The sequence below is a fragment of the Macrobrachium nipponense genome, chromosome 21 (assembly GCF_015104395.2).
Source record: "Macrobrachium nipponense isolate FS-2020 chromosome 21, ASM1510439v2, whole genome shotgun sequence".
In the NCBI taxonomy this organism is placed as follows: domain Eukaryota; kingdom Metazoa; phylum Arthropoda; class Malacostraca; order Decapoda; family Palaemonidae; genus Macrobrachium; species Macrobrachium nipponense.
Window position 1 is genome coordinate 30355206 of NC_087212.1, and position 20833 is coordinate 30376038.

Here is a 20833-nt window from a genome sequence, read left to right on the forward strand (position 1 = left end):
TAACCTCTCCTCTAGATGAGGTAGCAGCCAAAGTGAGCCGCATGGGAAGGGACAAGGAGCTACCCAGTGGGGATGGGTGGGCAGCCTTCTTGGATTTCCTCTCTTCATTGAACCTCATCCATTGCTCTGGGGACCAGACACAACACTCGGAACAAGGATCAGTCATATCACACATACTTATGGCATTTTGTGCAAACGGTGTGTGGGTTGAGGAATGTGTTCGCTCTGGACGTAGGCTAAGAGACAAACAGTTGCTCAACTAAGCAAAGGGAGTTGGTAAGGGGTTAAACCCTCCCACCAGCAATTCAACTACCAAACAACCTTGTTGTTTAGAATAGCCTGCTCAAGCTTGCACTGAAGGTAATTCCTCTGTTAAGACCAATTGTTTGTATTTGTGTAGGAACAAACAGTAACACCATTAGCTTGATGAGTCTTTCTGGTGCTGCTCATTTATTTACCTTCTCATTGGGAAAAAATAGTACTTAGCTTTTCAGAGGGAAAACTATAAAATGTACTAAGAATAACGGCCTGTACATTTTATAAAACATACAGTATCAAAAGCTTTTTCACTCCAAAATACTTTGGTATAAAGTAACCTGAAATCAAATTCATGATTATGAAAATCATCCAAAACTGAAGCAAAATATATTTGCTTATTAGTTCTAAACTTTACTGTACTCAAATAACACTACAATTCAAAGACCTGAAAAAATCAACCAGATGCTACTGCAGCATTGTTATGAAAATTTATGGTTTGTTTCTTAATCCCAGTAGATTGTACACTGAAATTAAGCTAGATATAATGGTTTGTAGTATTTTCATAGTCTTCTTTCTGAAAATAATTTACATAAATACAGCCTGATTTCTATGTAATGTTTAAGTAATTTTCAAGAGAATGCTGAATTATGTAATAAGAAAAAATATACAATATGCAACTAGGCCTCTGTGCTTACCTTAAAGTTACCGACAGCCTTTCCTCTATTGACACTCATTTCCTCATGCTCATATCCTGATGGGATATTAAAGATCCAATTACAGTAATCAAATTAATGTTTCTTCAGTCATCCTGAAATAGCTGTATAATTTTTCAGGGCAAGACTCGAGGTCTTCAAATATGAGGAACTCTCCCTATAGCAGTCTTTCGCCAATTATTGGATGTATCCAGTACTTCTGTCTACGTATCTTGTTCTTTTCCTTTCTCTTCAGTAGCATAGTGCAGACACATGAAATTTCAAAGGTTTCCATGATGAAACTGTTATGAAATTCATCTGCGGCTGCCACAAATAACTTTTTGTCTACAGGTACAGTATGAGATGATAGTATCAGCTGGCCACTAAGTGGCTGACCTCTTAATGGTAGCCACCCTCCACTAAAAGTGTCTCATGTGCGGGCAGACTGACAAAGATACTGATAAAATGGGTCACATAAAAGTGTGGAGATTAAATATGAAGGAAGTGAGCAAAGATCAAAAAATAACTTTATTATTAAGTTCTGTAAAATTTTATGATTCGGGTTTTCAAAGTTTAGTACATGACAGTTTTGTAACTAACAAAGTTGTTTATATTAAAACTATGATAGCTATAGTACATTTCTTATAAAAGAGTATCCAAATGCTTATAACTTTTCATCTAAAATACATTTAGAATTTAGGCCAAAGGCTACACTGGACCAGTGAGGTCATTCAGTGCTGAAAAAGAAATTAACAGCAAAAAGATTTAAAAGGCGTTACAGGAGGAAAACCTCGCAGTTGCACTAGGAAACACCTGCTAGGAGAGGCTGGAAAGTAAGATAGAAGAAAGAGAATATGACAGGAGGTACAGTAAAAGGAATAAAAGAGGTTGCAGCTAGGGGCTGAAGGCATGCTGCAAAGAACCTTGAGTAATGCTACAGTGCCCGCATGAGGTACACTGACGGCACTGCCACCCTATGGGTAAAATACATATAAATCTCTTCATTGTATAAATCTCTTCATCGTAAAACAAACTGCATGAAGTACACTGACGGCACTACCACCCTATGGTTAACATACATATAAATCTCTTAGTTGTAAAACAAAACCATTCTTAAAAACTGGCATCCATAATTATTATGTATATTGGCAGTGATGTGCATTGCATAATTACCATGATCTCTACAATTCTCCACAATTGCAAACTGATTGGTTTTAAACAGGGTAAGCATCAAGAAATCTGGATGCAGTAAACTTTTGATGCATGAGTAAAGGTATTCTACAATTATTTGGGTTGGATAACTGATTAGTACCCATAAAGGAATAATCTTAAGACTGGATACACAGTATCCTAATAAATTAGGTAACTTTAGAATATATCTTCAATAGATATTTGTTGTGTGTCAGCTCCAACAGCATTTGATGATGATGAAACTTCAGGCAAAGAATGAATTGTTTTACCATTGGAACCTCTCTCCTTTAAACTCTTCCTTGGTTTTTCTGTTATCACCTTTTGCTTTTTACTTGCATTATCTGTCGAATATAGCTCAGCTTCAAGACTATCATTAAACAAGCTATCTTGTGAGTCATTAAATTGTTCATGGAGCTTTACACGTTTCCTTGTTACCTTGTGTTTCTGTGTTGTTGTCCTTTGCAATTTCTCTTCATCAGTATCAATATCTTCCTTATCAGGGTCATCAACATCTGTGTCTGAACTATAACCATCACTACCTTGACAATCTGACTTCATTGGTATGCTTGACTGACTTACAGGTTCTGCACTGGTCAGTATTTTCCTTACAGCTGTGTCATGCTTTTCTGGAAAACATAAAATATCAATAAGTATGAAATCATTAATTCTTTTGTAGGTAATGTATACAAGGAGTATGAACATAAAAACAAGCTGCATTATTGGGTTCAGTCTTTCAGCTTGTATATACCAGTCTTAATAAAAAGATTATTATTATTACGTAGTTCAAACAATCATCCAGACAAATACTTTCACTCTCACAGGGATGGCCTAAATGAAAGTTAAACTGAACATAATATTTTTGTAATAAAATAAGGTTTTGCATATACTTACACAGTAATTACAGAGCTATAGTTTCCCTGTAATGGCAACCTAAATTAAAATTTTGCAGGTAGCGCTTCGATTTCTCAGTGTATGTATATAGTGCCAACCCCTAACGGCAATATTAAGACGACTTAGCTAATCACCTCATTCTGTTTTACACATTATGTCTATCAGAGGGGAGAAGTAGGGGCTCTGGTCATGTAATTACTGGGTAAGTATATACAAAACCTTACTTTATTATAAAAATATCATTTTTGTATAAGTGACTTACCCAGTACATAATTACAAAGCTGACTCCAAATTGAAAGGAGGTGGGATCATGGACATATTCTACTCCAAAACATTAAGTCATGAAGTGAAATGAAATAGAAATGCCGCTAGCATCGAAAACATTGCTTGTTGTTAATTATCAGTTAAGAGTGTTACTGCAGATGGATACTGCCTGGTGGTTGGTGCTCAACTTAACTCAAAGTGGAAGAGCAATACCATGGGTTGCCTCCTACTCAGGGGGAACTTTGCAGCTGGGGAAGTGTTCTGATTGCTAGCAAAGCATGAAAGGTACCTGTCGTTGCCTTGGGCATAGTACCAAATAAAAACCAAGAAAACAATGACACCTACACTGAAATAAAACCATGTCCCATCCACTGGCAGTGGTGGGTGCTGCAGGTACATTGTACCACCCGTGGCTCTCCAAACTTGGCATCTTACTGAAAAGGTGAAGAGATAGACAAACATCATGTGCTTCCTTCTGTGATGCCATGCCAGTCCACATACAGTTTTGGGGTACTGAACTGGTATCGTAGATATATGATCAAGATTTGGCTGGCGCCATACAGTTTGAATGAATTTTGTGGGAAAAATGTTCCTAGTTCCATATATATCACCATTGGCAACTCTTCAGATCATCCTATAAGAGTGTGAGCTGAGAAATTTCCATCCAAGGATACATTGTAAATATTTTAAATAAATATGCTAAGAATTTGTTCCTAGTTTTTATTTCTTATCTTTTTATGATACTATTAAAGCTGTACATAATTTCAATTTGACAAAATAAAAAAAAAGATTAGAAAGAAATTGCTTATAAACTGTAAAAATTAGTGGAATTTTTTTTTTACGACTGCCATGGGGAAAAGAGGCCTGCAAGGGGTGGGAAATATTAATTTACAAGTTCCCGTGGAAGGACAGAAATATTTTAAAAATTATATTGTTATGATACAATAAAGTTTTGTACATACTTACCTGGCAGATATATACTTAGCTTTAGACTCCGTCGTTCCCGACAGAAATTCAAATTTCGCAGCACACGCTACAGGTAGGTCAGGTGATCTACCGCCCTGCCGCTGGGTGGCAGGACTAGGAAACCATTCCTAGTATATATTCGGCCAGGTAAGTATGTACAAAACTTTATTGTATCATAACAATATCATTTTTGTACATGAACTTTCCTGTCAGATATATACTTAGCTGATTGGCACCCCTGGTGGTGGGCAAGAGACAGCTAACTACTGAAATAGACAGGAAAACAACATAAGTTGTAGGTAAACATAAAAAACCTTGGTTCCTACCTGGTAAGGCGGAAGACTTCATGGCTACTGCCTAGGAGTCTGCTTCGCCTCAAGAGCCTCAGCGAGGTAGTGACCTTATGCTAAGAGTTCTTGTGGATCTGTCAATGGGGTCTTATCCGCTTACTCGACAGAATCCTGAGGATCTTTGTCAATGGGTGCTAATCCACTTATATGACAAAACACCTTGCCTAAAGGCATAATCAAGGAGCACAACACCGATCCCGACCACCTGATCCTAACACCCGGGTTAGCAAAAAGATTGAAAGAAGTTACCCCGAACATTCTTTCAAACAACCCTAAAAAACCCCACACCAAATTCTAAAAATTAATTAAGGATCGGCATCAGCTCCCTGTCCCAGCACCAAATCCGCAGATACGTATGGACCCAGCGAGAAGCATTTCTCGTAAGTCACTCTTACATCCTTCAGGTAGTGGGATGCAAGACAGAGTTGCATCTCCAGTACGTGGCAGCTAGAATGTCCTTCATAGACAAAATCCTACAAAAAGATAAAGAAGTTGCAATGGCTCGCACCTCATGCGCTATTACTCTAAGCTGCTTGAAGGAGTCGTCATCGCACGCCCCATGTGTTTCAGAGATGACACTTCTCACAAAGAAGGCCAGGGCGTTTAAAGACATGGGTCTTCTTGGGTCCCTCACCGCACACCAGAGACTCTCTAGGCTACCCTTAATCTGTTTCTTCCTTTGAAGATAGAACTTAAGGGGCCTGACTGGCTTAAAGAGACCTCTCAATCTCCATCCCTACCAAGGGGGAGAGTCCCTCAACCTCAAAGCTTCTAGGCCAGGGTTTGAGGGGTTTTTGTTCTTTGCCAGGAATCATGGCTAAAAAGAACATATTGCCGAGTCTCCTTAAAATCCGAGACACGAGTGCAAGGCATGAAGTTCACTTGTCCTCTTAGCAGTTGCGAGGGCCAAGAGAAAAACACCTTCCCTCGTCAGGTCTCTAAAAGAAGCCTGATGGGGAGGCTCGAACTTGTTGGATGTGAGGAATTTGAGAACCAAGTCCAGATTCCAACTAGGTGAAAGTGAGGACTTCTCTTGGAGGTCTCTAAGGACCGGATGAGATCATGAAGATCCTTGTCCTCCGCTATCTTTAGACCTCTGTCTCTAAAGACAGGCGGAGAGCATGCTTCTATATCCTTTATTGTGGATACCGGTAGGGGAGATTCTTCTCTCAGAAAGAGAAGAACATCAGCAATGTCGGTCACGAGGTAATGGAAGAGGACAGCTTCTTCGACCTGCACCATCGTCCCGAAAAGGACTTCCCACTTTGGACTGGTACACCCGTAATGTTGGAGCCTTTTGCGAAAATCCTATCGCTCTGACGAGTCTTTCGAAGTTGAAAAGGCAGTCAGGCAGAGAGCGGGGAGGATTTGAGAAAGCTCTCAAAGTGGGGTAGTCTGAGCCGATCTCTCCTTAGTGGAAGGGATCTGGGGAAGTCCATTATCCATTCCAGAACCTCTGAGAACCATTCTTAAGCGGGCCAAAAGGGAGCGATAAGGGTTAGAGTCTTCCCTGTAGAGGACAGGAACTTTTTCATCAATTCCCCCACCAGTTAGAGTGGGGGGAAAGACCTACGCCTCGATGCCTGACCAGTCCAGTAGGAGAGCGCGAATGTTATTGCTCTCGGGTAATCAAATGCGGAGCAAAAGTTGTCCAATCTTTCTGTTCTGATATGCGGCGCACAGGTCTACATGTGGCCTGCCTCACAGGGCCCATAGGCTTAGGCACACATCGAGATTGAGAGTCCACTCCAAAGGAAGGACTTGGTTCCTCTTGCTCAAAAACAGGTCCGCCCTCACATTCCTCTCTCTCCCTGAATAAATCTGGTAAGGAGCGCGATCCCTCTCCTCCGTCCAAAAGAAGGGTTCTTGTTACCTCCTAAAGGGAGAAGGAATGTGTCCTCCTTGTTTTCTGAAGGATGTCAAAGCCGTGGTGTTGTCTGAATTGACTTGGACCACCGTGTCTCTGACTTCATACTGAAACCACTCAAGAGCCAGAAAGATTGCATACAGTTGAAACACGTTGAAGTATCAGTTAACCTGGTCCCCCTTCCAGATGCCTGACACTTCATACGTCCCTAGTGCTGCTTCCCCCGCTACTCTGACGTGTCAGAGAACAACACTAGGCCTACACCGTGTCGCGCTACTGACTCGGGCGCTCTGACAGCTGCCGACTGACTGCGTACAGTATCGAGGAAAATTGCTCAAGAAGAGACGAAGATTCATATCCGAGCAAGTCACTTGACCATCATATTTGAAGGGTTAAGCCGAAAGACTATATCTGATTGTCACCGATGTCGGACGGAGAAGGTGACGATTCTGTTAAGGCATGAGCCCCACAGGAGAAAGTCAAATGCCTTCAAGAGACCGAGGTTCCTGAAGGCAAAACCTTCTCATAGTAGTTGAATCTCAGTTAAGGAGAAACAACACTATATTGGCCATAGAAGACGAAGGAGGACAGAGAAAAGCAACTTACTTCACAGTCGAATCGAGAAAGATTCTCAAAATTCTGAACCTGTGCTTACCAAGGACTGAAAAAAGCTAACCTCTAAATCGATGCTGTCCGATGATAAGTCGTTAGCTATGAAAGCTGATCGTTTTTCAGCAAAGAAAAACTCCGGAAGTACTGCCTGCAGAACTGCTTTTCATGGGCTGAATATAGAAAGCAGAACTGTCAGTCCAGGGGAACAGGCGATGTCTTCCGATACATCTGTTAATTCGGGGTGAACAAAGAACTTGCACACCTAGGAATACGAGAAATTTTCTGCAGACAAACTCCGATGTCTGAAGAAAACATTCCTCATAACTTAGTGCGAAGCAGCGGTGGACTATTACAGACTTCCGTTACAGGGCGGTAAACAGAAAAAGAAAGAGTCCAATAAATATCTCTGTGGAAAAATACTAGCAATGTCGAAGGTGATGAAACAGAGCGGACATAGCAGAAGATGGTCATTCATGCATGCAAGAATTCCCGTTAATCAGGGACCTAAGTCATCTAATACTTGTTTGCTTCTCCATGAGAGACTTAGAATATCACTTTCCTGCAAACATTACTGTCATTAACAACTAACGTTGACTGCATGGTGGTAAATTTTGTCAGGGATCTCTACATGGATAGGTGGATCAATCAGACACCCAAAGTGTAATGCACATGACTGAGTCACTTGCACATCTGCCATTACAAAACTGTATCCTATGTTAGTCCTAAACCTAATCTGACTTACCCATAATGTTGCCTTGGGGGAAATTGCAAAATTATACAACCATTAAGAAAACGATCAAGCAAAACATACTAGTACTAATATAGTACAGTTCTTATTTAGAAACAACAGGTGCGTATATGAAACCACCACAAAACTGTTAATAAAGCTAGTTCAATAGATACTATCTAGAAAACTTACAATGACATAGACCAATATCATCATACTAAAGCATTAGCAAAGTCTTCTGCTCAGTACTTAACATCATCATCATCACACTGCCCCCAACACAGCACAGCACAAGAGCCTCTAAGCTAATCATATCACATTCATGCTCACTTTGTGGATAGATTAAAACAAAAAATATCTACCCTGTTTCATACTAAATACTTACTGTTTTCTTAATCTGTTCATGAATATTACTAAGATAAGTTAGCTTGGATGGTATACCCCTTAAGATTTCTCTCTAAATCATGATCATTGGCTCAAGATAACACCAAAATGGGCGATAGTAGAAATGCTGCCACCTTCTTTTGTTCAGCTAGGGTTTTGACTTTACAGAAAATAGTACTTGTCACACAACTTGAATGGCAAAAAAAAAAAAAAAAAAAAAAAAAAAAAATCCAAATGGTACTAATTCTCACATCTTCACACCCTGCACAATGTGGACCTGTTACAGAGATTCTTTGGGGGCTAAAGACATTACACAAAGAAGCTATCATGTGGGACTGACATGGTTTCTAGCCAGTAGAGAGGGAGGTGCTATGGAGGTTCCTGGATTCTTTGTTTTGGCATAGTATAAGGAACCAAGAACTAGCATTTCTTGTAGGAGAGGATGTGACAAAAATTTTTTACCCACAATGAGCAAGAACGAGATTTTAAAAATTCTGTACTGATAATGCACTAAGAACTGAACACAAACATTCATTAATTAATACAACTGCTTTTGTCAATGAAATGGCATATCTGTGTTTATCAACAGTACACTGATAGGATGAAAGAGAAGTGGTGCTTATAGTGATATTACAACCTATAAACATATTTTTCAATGATACATGCCTGATGTTGAAGGCTGGCAAGGCTGGCTACTCATTAGATGTTTAATCCGAAGTTTCTTTGTATTAATAATAGAAGCACACTTCCCGTATATCTCCTTCTCAAAAAAAAAAAAAAAAAAAAAATCTCCTTTTTTCTTGCAACTTTTTTGCTGCTAATCCTTTGCGCTTTGGAGTTCTGAAAATTACAGGAATATAAATAACTTCTTGAAAATTATTTATGGGCACAAAATACTTGGAGGGACATGATGAAAAAAATTTATTAATTTTTCTATCATTATTAGAAATTTGTTGTATAACTACATTTAAAATACACCAACATTTTTATACAACAAACGCTTTTGTTGAGGATGTCCCAAGGGTATTTGAAGATATCTTTCAATACAGCTTAAGGAGTTCGGCTGGAAAAGAAAAGGGACACGAGGACTTCTGATCCCAAGAGAGATCCTGGGAATATGATTGGTCCTACATTTTACCATTTTCCAAATGCCATTGTTGATTATGTAGCTGCCCACAAAAAGCCTTGGTTGCAGTAAAAAAAAACTTCATGGATCCCAAAGGAACCACTGGGGAAAATGCAAATTGGATAATGGAGTCCTGAGCTTTAGTTCCTGGTTTTTCAAACACCATCTCAACCTTAACCAATAAAAGAATAAAGACAGAACCTAGAACTGATCTGTTCCTAAAAGAATGAAACTCGTCTTGATCATAAATTGCCTTGAAATGAACCAACACCACCATCATACCTTTTTTGAGACCATGTTAAGCCACAGGTTTCCAGATTGGTAAGGGGAATTTTGGGACTTTTCCTCCTCCTCCTCCTCCTAAGATAAAGTGGACCCTGCAGATTCACGTTCTCAGGATTCGCGGACTACACATTTACGGATTCTCTTGGAACATTTTACCCCTTATTTGCGGAAAATTCGCCTATTCACGGTATTTTTCTATGTGAAATATCCAGAAATTCCTGTTTTTTTTTTTTAATTTCATCATAATGCACTTTTTGTGATAAAACTTAAAAAAGCAAGTATAAAAATATTTAGTGGGTTTTTCTTGAGTTTTAACCAACAAAATAGGTTGCTTTCAGCATTTTTATACGGGCTCCAACTATTTGCATGGGGGTCTAGTACACATTCCCCGCAAATAGGGGGGAACCACTGTACTTCAGAAAAGGGAATGTCTGTCATCATTTTAAGCAAAAATTTCAACCATGATGTTAACCTGGAATGAAGCCATGGCAACCAGCTCCACGACTACTGCTTTGGAGGAGGCAAAAGAAATTCCTTCCATGTGAATTTGTTCCTGTATAGACTGACAGGTCCTCCTATATGGAGTAAGTTTCAGCATCCTCTGGGACATAATATTTCCATTCCCATGACAAAGGTGGGGGAAGGAGTTTGGCATAAAGAATGGAGGATGAAGAATTCCTTTGATCTGGAGACCTGAGAATCTATCTCCTCCCATAATGCCTGTGTAGGTGGGACAAAGGGCAACTAAAAGGACACTGCAGACTCTAGGGCAAAAACCAAGGTGCACTAAATGGAGTTACAAAAAAACTGAGGATGACAATTAGTTCTTACTGATGACCCCCATGACCATTTTGCTCATAAATGAACCCAATTATCTATAAAAAAAAAGCCTCTCTAACTCAGCATGCAAGGGTTCTATGGGAAAGGAGCTGCTAAATCCAGCAAAATCCATGGTAGGACAAGTTGGAATTTCTACTCAAGTATGGAAGATATGCCTAACTTGTCCCCTTTCAGATGATCAGGAAAAATGTCTACAAGTCCAAGACACTGATTCACGGTTTGAAGGCACAAAAAGTGATCTAACATGATCAACTTCACTGATTTCATGACTAGAAATGGAAGTTGAACCAGCCAAGCATGCCTGCTACCTGATAAAGGACAACAGGAATATATACTATTTGTCCCTAGAGCACCACCAAATGGTGCACAGGGTGACCTGCACCATCAAACAAACTCAGGCTGAGAATCAAGATAGTTCTGCACAACTAAAATGACAAATATTTAATAAATATGTTATTGTTATAATACAATTAAGTTTGTTCATACTTACCTGGCAGATATATATATAGCTGTATTTCTGACGTCCGACAGAATTTCAAAATTCGCGGCACACGTAGTGGGGCGGCCAGGTGGTAGTACCCATTCCCGCCGCTGGGCGGCGGATATCAGGAACCATTCCCATTTTCTATTCATATTTATTCATGGCCCTTGTCTCCTGAGGGGAGGAGGGTGGGCACTCTAAGTATATATATCTGCCCAGGTAAGTATGAACAAACTTAATTGTATTATAACAATAACATTTTGTTCATGAAACTTACCTGACAGATATATATAGCTGAATCACACCTTCGGATGGTGGGTAGAGACAGACTAGGATTTTTAGGAAATTTAAAATAAAATAAAAAGATTATCTTATTGGTTCCTTACCTGATAGCAAAGTAGACTATGTGAATTACTGCACCAAAAGCCTGCTTATGCTTTATCAGAGTTGCCAGCCAGGTGTTGACCTGTAGTGCTGGTGCTCTCTGGATGCTCTGTCAACGGGGGCGTGACCACAATGTGACAAGGACCATCTAGGCAAACATATGGCCGTAACACAGCAACCGACCACCACCTGACCAACTAACGCAAAAAAAAACCCCTGATATTAACACTATGGAATGGGAGATTTTCACAGAAGATCTCACCATCAACCACAAAACACAAAAAAACTAACCTAACTAAGCTAAGGGATAGGGAGAGAGTGTCTACCATTTCAAGCCCCCAAAACTGTTGTCTGCCGAAATGTAAGGTACCCAAAGAAACTACAGTTCTTCGTAAATCGTCCTCACATCCCGGAGGTAATGTGAGGCGAAATACGGAATTGCTCCTCCAGAAGGTGCTATCAAGAATATCTCTGATAGACATGTTCCTTTGGAAGGCAAGAGAGGTAGCTACGGCTCTGACCTCGTGACTTTCACTTTAAAAAGAGGCTCATATCAGTCTTCTGGCAAGATGAATGAGCCTCTTTAATGACGTCACCCTCAAGAAGAAAAGCAACCAGCATTCTTCGACAATTGGTAAATCCGGTCTTCACCGAGCACCAGAGATTCCCTGAGGGACCTCTTATCTCTCTAGTCCTATTCACATAGAACTTGAGAGCCCTGACAGGGCACAGGGCTCTCTCTGGTTCTTGACCCACGAGACTCGATATTCCTTTGATATCGAAGCTCTTTGGCCAAGGATTAGACGGGTTTCTCGTTCTTAGCCAAGAAAGAAGGGTTCAACGAGCAGACAGCGCTGTCTCCTTGAAACCCCACTAGGCTACTGAACGCTTGGATTTCACTAACTCTCTTCGCCGTCGCCAGAGAAGTTAGGAAAAGCGTTTTCCTCGTTAAGTCCTTAGAGAAGCTTCATGAGAGGCTCAAAGGGACTAAGCATCAGATGTTTCAATACCACATCTAAATTCCATGAGGGCGGTCTTGCTTGTGGAATTTTGGTAGGTTAGTTCAAACGACCTTAAGAGATCGTGCAGATCCTTATTGTCGGAAAGGTCCATTCCTCTGTGGCGAAAAACGGCAGACACATACTCCTATAAACCTTTGATTGTAGGAACTGCCAATTTTTGCACCATTTCTTAGATGGAGAAAGAAATCTGCTATCTGATTCACAGAGGTCGTGGAAGAGGAAATTCCTTCCTTCTTGCACCATGCCCTGAAGGAAGACCACTTAGACTGGTAGACAGATCTTGAAGAGGCTCTTCGAGCATTAGCGATTGCTCTCGCAGCTGCCTTTGAAAAGCCTCTCGCTCTGGCCAGCTTTTCGATAGTCTGAACGCAGTCAGGGCCAGAGCGGAGAGGTTTTGGTGAAACCTTTTGAAGTGAGCTGTCTGAGTAGATCTCTCCTCCAGGGCAACGTTCTTGGAAGTCCACAAGGAACGTCATGACCTCTGTGAACCACTCTCTTGCTGGCCACATTGGAGCAATCAGAGTCATCCTTGTCCCTTCTGACGCTGCGAACTATTTCTCATTACGTCCCCCATGATCTTGAATGGGGGAAAGGCGTAAAGAAAGATCCAGGTCTGTCCAGTTTCCAGAGCAACGCGTCCACTGCAATTGCCCCCGGGTCCATAACCGGGGAGCAATACAGGAGGAAGTCTCTTCGTCCTCGATGTAGCGAACAGGTCTACTAGAGGGACGTCCCACAATTTCCATAAACTTTTGACAGACTTCCTGTGCAAGGTCCATTCTGTTGGCAGCAGCTGATTCCGGCGGCTGAGAAGGTCCGCCCTGACATTCTGAACCCCTGCCACGAATCTTGTCAGGATCTTGATGTGCCTTGCGTCTGCCCATAGTGAACTCCTTCGCCAGGAGAAAAAGGGATCTGGAGCGAGTCCCTCCCTGATTCTTTAGATACGCAAGGGCTGTGGTACTGTCCGAGTTGACTTGAACAACCTTGCTTGACAGTTTCTCTTCGAAGAACTGCAGCGACAGGAATATCGCTGCCAGTTCCTTTACATTGATGTGCCAGGCTAACCTGTTCCCCTCTCCAGGAGCCTGACACTTCTTCCCCCCCTAGTGTTGCTCCCCAACCGGAAGTGGAAGCGTCTGAGAACAACACTAGGTCGGGGGCTCAGAAGATTTAAGGAGAGGCCCTCTCGTAACTTCTGAGGGTCGAGCCACCATCTTAAGTGAACTCTTACATCGTTGGAGATCCTTAGGATCGCATTTTTATTTAGGTCCCCTTTCGACTTCCATTCTTCCGCAAGGAAGAATTGAAGAGGCCTGAGGTGCAGTCTTCCCAGCGAGACAAACTTTTCTAGTGAGGAAATGGTGCCCAGCAGACTCATCCACTCCCTTACCGAACAAGCTTCTCTCTCTAGGAAGGCTGCGACTTTCTCTAACCCCAGTCGCTGACGTTCCTGGGATGGAAACGCCCGAAAAGCCACTGAATCCATCTGAATCCCCAGATACACGATGGACTGTGTCGGGGTCAGATGGGACTTTTCGGTGTTGACCAACAGACCCAGAGACTTTGCTAGGGCTAGCGTAAACTGAAGGTCCTTCAGACACTTCTGCCTCGACAACGCTCTGATCAGCCAATCGTCGAGGTAGAGGGAGATCCTGATTCCTGACGAATGGAGCCACTTCGCTACATTCCTCATAATCATTGTGAAAACCATTGGGGCCGTGCTGAGACCAAAACAAAGGGCTCTGAACTGCCAAACCCTGTTGTCCAAGACGAATCTCAGGTACTTCCTTGACGAGGGTGGACTGGGACGTGGAAGTATGCGTCCTGCAGGTCTAGAGACAACCATCCAGTCGCCAGGTCTCAATGCTCCCAGCACCGACTGAGGCGTCTCCATTCTGAACTTTATCTTTTCTACAAAAAGATTTAGCCTGCTCACATCCAGGACCGGGCGCCAACCTGATTGACTGCTTTGGCACAAGGAAAATCCTGTTGTAGAAGCCCGGGTGACTCTAGGTCCAGGACTTGTTCCACCGCTCTTTTTCGACCATCTGGTCTAAGAGATCGAAAAGAACCCTTTTCTTCTCTCCCTGATAATGAGGAGAGAGGTCTCTGGGAGTCGAAGTCAAGGAGGGAGGATGAAGAAAAGGGATCTTGTACCCACCCCCGGTTATACTATCTTGAGGGTCCAAGGTCCAAGGGTCCGCTCCTCTCTGCCTCCAAGACTCCGCAAAGAATTCCAGTCTGGCCCCGACTGGTGTCTGAAGGACGAGATCTTCACTTGCTGGTTTTCGGTTTGAATGAAGCTCTTCCTCTTGAAAAACCTCTCCCTCGGGGAGCTGCTCTCGAGGGGGGTGCCCCGCGAAAGGGTTTGACTTTCTTCGGGGGTTTGCTGAAAGTTGACGTGGAAGGAACCGCTGGACGTCTTGAAGATTGAACCAAGAGGTCCTGGGTCGCCTTCTCTTGCAAACTCTGTGCAAGATCCTTTACCATAGCCTGGGGGAAGAGATGGTCCGAAAGAGGCGCAAAGAGCAAATCCGCTTTCTGAGCTGGAGAAGATTATCCGCACCTAGCCCGTAAAATTGCACAGCAACGCTCTTTTCTTTAGGAAAGCAGTTCCAAAATTCGAAACTAGCTCCTCCGAACCATCCCTGACGGCCTTGTCCATACATGACAACACGCTGGACAGCTCCCCCAGACTGAGAGAATCAGGACTTCTAGACTGACGGTCCAAAACTCCCAGACACCAGTCTAGGAAATTAAAAACATTAAGGGTACGAAGAAGACCCTTCAAGTGGTGGTCAGTCTCAACTGGAGTCCAGGTCACCTTAGCCGACGCTAAGGAAGACCTCCTCTGGGCGTCCACTAAACTGGAGAAGTCACCCAACGCGGACGAAGGGACCTTTATCCCGACATCCTCCTTGGTCTCATACCAAACTCCTCCTTTCCCTGCGAGTCTAGAGGGTGGATGGGCGAAAGTGGTCTTGCCCTGATCCTTCCTTCTGGACATAAAGTCTTGGAGTTTCTTAAACGCCCTCTTGGTCGACAGAGACGTTTTCATTTCGACGAATTCAGGGGTCTTTACGGTCTTGGACGACGAAAGTTGTGAGGGAGGAGACCTAGGTGCTGTAGGCTGGAACTTGTCTCCGAATGCTGAACGCAACAGCCTAACAAGAACCTTGTAGTCCGAGACAGCTGAAGCTACCGGCTGTTCTTCCTCTACGGAACTCCCCGGACTACTATGCTCCCCTTCCTCCCTAAGAGGAACTGGAGAACGCCTATCAGGAGAGGGAGTAAGTCCCTTAGGCTCAATCCTGAATAAAGACTTCCGTTGGTTGGAGGTATCCCTTACAGGTACGGAAGCAGCCGTACGTTGCTCTTTAGATGCACGGACATCTTCCGAAAGAGAAGCATCCTTAGAAGTCAAGTCAACTGTTTTAACCGAAGCTCCCCTTCGAAAGGAAGAGCGAGCTTCCTGAAGAGCAGCGCCAAAAGCGTCCTGCTTAGAAGAGCGAGCGTCCTGCTTTGCAGGCTCCAAAGCGTCCTGCTTCGCTCGAAAAGCGTCCTGCTTCACACGGCGAGCGTATCCGTGAGAGGTCCTCCAAAAGCGGTCCTGCACTATCGACCAGAAGCGTCCTGCTTCGCACGCCGAGCGTCCTGACCCGAGCGTCCTTCAAAGAGTCTTGAAGCAGAGCTCAAAGCGTCCTGTCTAGCACGCCGAGCGTCCTGCCCGAGCGTCCTCAAACCGCTGCTTGCCGAGGAGCGCAAAGCGTCCTGCTTCGCACGCCGAGCGTCCTGACGAGCGTCCCCTCTCCCTGAGGCGAGTAAAGATCTGCTAGGAGAGCGAGAACGTTGACGATCCGGAGGCGGAGAGAGAGACGAGCGAGCTGAGAGAGAATGAAGGCCGCTTCGTCCTCTTTGACGGGCAGCCGAACGTCCTTCCTACGCCTAGACTCGACTGCTGCTGGGCAAGTCCTCTGAGCCATCAGCGACGTAATCTGGTCCTGAAGGGACACAAGGATATCCTTCGTAGGTGACGAAGGAGCAAAAGAAGGGGCAGGACTGAGACTGCGAGAAGGCGAGGGGCGAGGGGACGCCTCCTTCCTTCTAGCAGGTACAGCTATCTGCCTCTCAGGTGAACACGCCTGTGCTGGAAACTAACGTCCTCATCGTAGAACGCTTCCTCTCTTCTGGGGAGGAAAGGCGTCATAAGCGTCCTCTGACGAAAGAGGAGACATAGGACGTGAAGCGTCCCCCCCCCCCTCAAAGCGAAAAGTCCCTTTTCAACGGACGCGAGTCTCTCCGAGCGCTCCACCCCTTGCGCGGGGAGGACGCTTCGGAGGACGAAAAGCAATCTTTCAGGATACGCGCTCGTGCGCGCTCCTTGGCAGCCTGGGATTTAGCAACAAGGCCTGCCGAAGGGACGCCAGATCGGTGGGGAGCCCCCGTAACCCTCCTGCGGCTTTCGACATACCCACTCCCTGAGTCCTGGGAGTCCGATTAGAGGTCTAGGCCTAGAGGCATTAGGTGGGCCGATCTGACGCCCCCTCCACAACACTAGGGGCACTGACACAAACTTTTCACTGGCCGGTTTCTAGGGCCAACACTTTAGATTCGAGAGCACGAATAGACTCTAGAATCAGAGAAAGGGTGGGTGTTACCTTCTCCAGACACAGCACTGGGGCCCGAAGGCAACAACACAGGATTAGGTTGGGCAAAATCTACTGGTGTTAGAGGAGGAGAAATGTTACTATCCTTACCTTTAGTAGAGCTGCCCTTAGAGGAAGACCTCCTGACTCTATCGCGCTCTAATTTACGCCGATAGGTCTCATACATCCTCCATTTATCATCATCCAAATCCTTACATTCATTGCACCGATTCATCAGCTCCACGCCCAAAACATGCCCCCTGCAATCCATACAAACTGTGGTGAGGATCAAACTGAAGGTTTAAGAAGCCTCACCTTACATTCACTCCTCACACACACTCTGTAACTTCCCGAACTTGATCCAGACATACTGAAATCTAGAAAAGCCAATCCAAAATCAAAAACCAATCCACTATTCCGCGTGCCAATCCAACAATCCAGAAGTCGATACCAAAAGTCAATCCAGATAATATTATGCGAGATAATGAAAAAATCCTAGACGGAGGTACTGTAAACAGATGTTTGCAGCACCGGCGACAGAAAAAATATGAATAGAAAATGGGAATGGTTCCTGATATCCGCCGCCCAGCGGCGGGAATGGGTACTACCACCTGGCCCGCCCCACTACGTGTGCCGCGAATTTTGAAATTCTGTCGGACGTCAGAAATACAGCTATATATATATCTGTCAGGTAAGTTTCATGAACAAAATTGTATTTTTCATACTTAACAAACCTGAGGTCTTAACAATATCATAATCTTCTTGCGCCAGCTGGAAACCAGTTAAAAACAATTAAAGATTGTAAAGCAAGGAATCTGTGGCATCTGGCAACTTGTGTATACAAGGTGGAAGCTGGTCACTGACCAGGCATAGAACCCTGTGACGCTTTGACTGCCTAGGAGAGACTTTTGCGCTCTCCTTCCAAAGCTGGTTACTTTGTTTGCCCATGATTTCTTTGTTTTTAATGTGCTTTTGTGTGTGCCTTGTTGATTATCATGGAGTCCTCCAATTCCTCTAGGCCTCGTCAACACATGTGCCCAGGCATTCAGGGATTTCTGTGCTCCATGTTTTTGGCCGCTGTCATTACAGACCCCTATACTACATGCAGTAAGTGTCCAATCTAATTTTTTGTACCGTTACTAATTCCTTTGCGTGGGAATGTTGTTCCCGGCCTGTGTCGCAGTGGAGGGCATTCTACAAGAAGAGGGACATCGTAGAGTATCTACTTGTCCTTCTTGGGAGGGTTTTTCGCCTCCTCATTTGGACAGTTCAGCATCCCCTTCTTCCAGAACATTCCCTCTGTGTTGGTTGTACCACAGTCTCCTTCCTTTTCTTCCATTGATTTGTCGTTGGAAGTATTGGCAATTGCACAGGCCGAGATTATGTTAATATAGCCCTCTCTCCCACGGGATACAATGTCCTTGCCTGTGAGGGAGGAGGCTATGCCTTCTGCTTTCTTTATTTCAGATTCTCAATCAAACAAGATGGCAGCTGTTTGGGCTTCTCTGGGCCTATGGGGTTCCCTCCTTGACTAATAATACTTCCATTGGGCGAGCAACCAAGACACAACTGACATAGCTCCAAGGATGGAAAGCATTCCTTGCTTCTGAAGGAAGCAAAAAAAAAAAAATGACAATTACTAGTCACAGGCAAAGTAGATGTAACACATGCTCAATCATGCCCAGGACATTTAGACTGGTAAATTCTTTCTAAGAGAAAAAATTATGTAGCACCAGCATTCTTACAACAATCCAGCTGAACAATCAACAAATAAGCTGTAGTTATCAACCATTAAACCAGAAAATACTAAAGAAGCTTCAACAACAGCATGATATGAAGTTTTTCCAGGCGACATCTGCACAACAACTAGGCAGCAGAAAAAAAAGAAAAAAAAAGAGTGGATGCTGTCAGTTAGATGTAGGTGTGCAAGGCAGCAGCAGGAGAAAAAGTGGATGCTGCCAACAGAAGTACGCAGGGAGTTATGGGTAAAATGGGTCATGAATGAAGTGTGGGATTATTAGATCATTTGGAATATAGTGGCAATGAAGATATGAAGTTATGATGCATATTAAAGAGTATATGTAATGAACAATGTCAGGATAAAAGATGGAAGTCACCAAATGTGTAAAGTAGGGAGTCAGTAGGGAGTGTGCAAAAGATGGTGAAAAGTCTTACAGCGCCTCCTATGATTGAACCAACTACCTTTTCTGTGAATAAAATATGGAGGTTGAGAGTAAATGAAATAAAAATTTGAAAACGTAAAGATGAACTTTGTGTAGAACATTAGTGTAAAAACTGAAGATATATGTATATAAGAAGTAAAAATATTAAGAGAATGTGAAAATGATGGAGAGTCATTTGAGATCGTTTATTTTGGTTAAAATATAATGGAAAATGATAGGTTAGTAAAAAATCATGTGGTAAATCTTCAGTGTTAGGAAAGAGATAACACAGAAAAGTTATTGAAAAAATAAAGGGTATTAACATCAGGAAGAATGAGTGTGTGCGCAAGATAAGGCCTGAATAGTGTAGAGTGTGTTGAAGCTTGACAGACGGCTCTTGAGCCTTCTGCACAAGAGCGTGAAACAGCTAATGTGGAATTTTCTTGCACAGGGAGTTCATATACAATTCAGCAGTTAGCGTTAATAACACACAATGCTTAAGGAAAGGCTTATAAAATTATTCATTATTGTACCTATTCTTGCTTATACATGAATATTAAAAAAATATCAAATTATGCATAATAAATACCAAGTACTATAAATATAAAAATATTATAGTACTGTAATGTCTTTCTCATTTATTAAGGAATTCTGTGAAATAAATAAAAACAAAACCTTGAAGAGTAGACAAAGTATTCATAATTCTGTACTAAGTTATCATAAAAACAAGATCAGTATACATATTACCGTAGTAGTACAGATGTCATATGAATTTTAACCTACTACAGTTTAAAATTACCTTTAGACTTTTTGCCCAAATCATCAGTGAGTTTTTGTATTCTACTTGACTTTGCATCCGAGTCCTTTACTGCTCCGTTCAAGAATTCTTCTACAGCATCTTGAAAATTCATCTGGAACAAGAATTGTACCCAAATAAAAACAAGGTATAATTTTTTCAGTACTGTTGATATAAAATTACTTTCTTAGTTTTTCCTACCAATTAGTATCATGGAAAGAAACTACAAGCTGTAAGTGACACAAATAGATGAGTTACACACTCAAACTTGTCTGAATGATTCCCAAACGAATGTGATAAAAAAATATAACCAATATCTATAATGTACTTTTAACAAATATTTTTCTTTAAATGAAACAGAATAAATGCATTTACTTTACCTTCTCTAATGTAAATTTTCCTCTTTTACCATAAACATTTTTGTCAGGGAAAAACTGTTTCCATATAAGACAGTCTTCCTGAAATTCAAAAAAAAAAAAAAAAAAAACATCTTCATTCTTTTGTCTCGTTTCGTCACTGTCACTTATATGTTTACAGAGCAGGACTCAACAGCTTTGTGCAATAAAGCCATATATTCATCAGGGCTTTTCTGGAGGTTCTTACACCACTTTTTTACTGAATCACTACCTGTTCCAAGCTGAAATTACATAAAACCAGTGATAACAAAATTATGAGGTAGGTAAATGAGATAGCAGAAACATATCACTATCCAGAAAATAAATACTAATATTGTTTGGAATTACAACAAAACATACGTATATTATCCATAATTTCATCAGGTTTTCTTGAATAAGATATTACTGTACTAAAGTGTAACAAGTACATTAATAAACACTATTCACTTTACTAGTCTACACAACTGAATTATGGAACTAGGAAAAAAAGG

General features: G+C 42.4%; 1 protein-coding gene across 1 annotated transcript; it reads right to left on the minus strand.

Moving 5' to 3' along the window:
• Positions 1–1460: 1460 nt before the first annotated feature.
• On the minus strand, positions 1461–20413 carry LOC135197895 (uncharacterized). Its single transcript, XM_064225113.1, has 3 exons — positions 20328–20413; positions 19951–20062; positions 1461–2767 (listed from the first exon to the last, which is right to left on the minus strand). Exons 2-3 carry the CDS (start codon positions 20060–20062, stop codon positions 2319–2321), a joined length of 561 nt encoding a protein of 186 aa, XP_064081183.1. The 5' UTR covers positions 20328–20413; the 3' UTR covers positions 1461–2318.
• Positions 20414–20833: the final 420 nt, after the last annotated feature.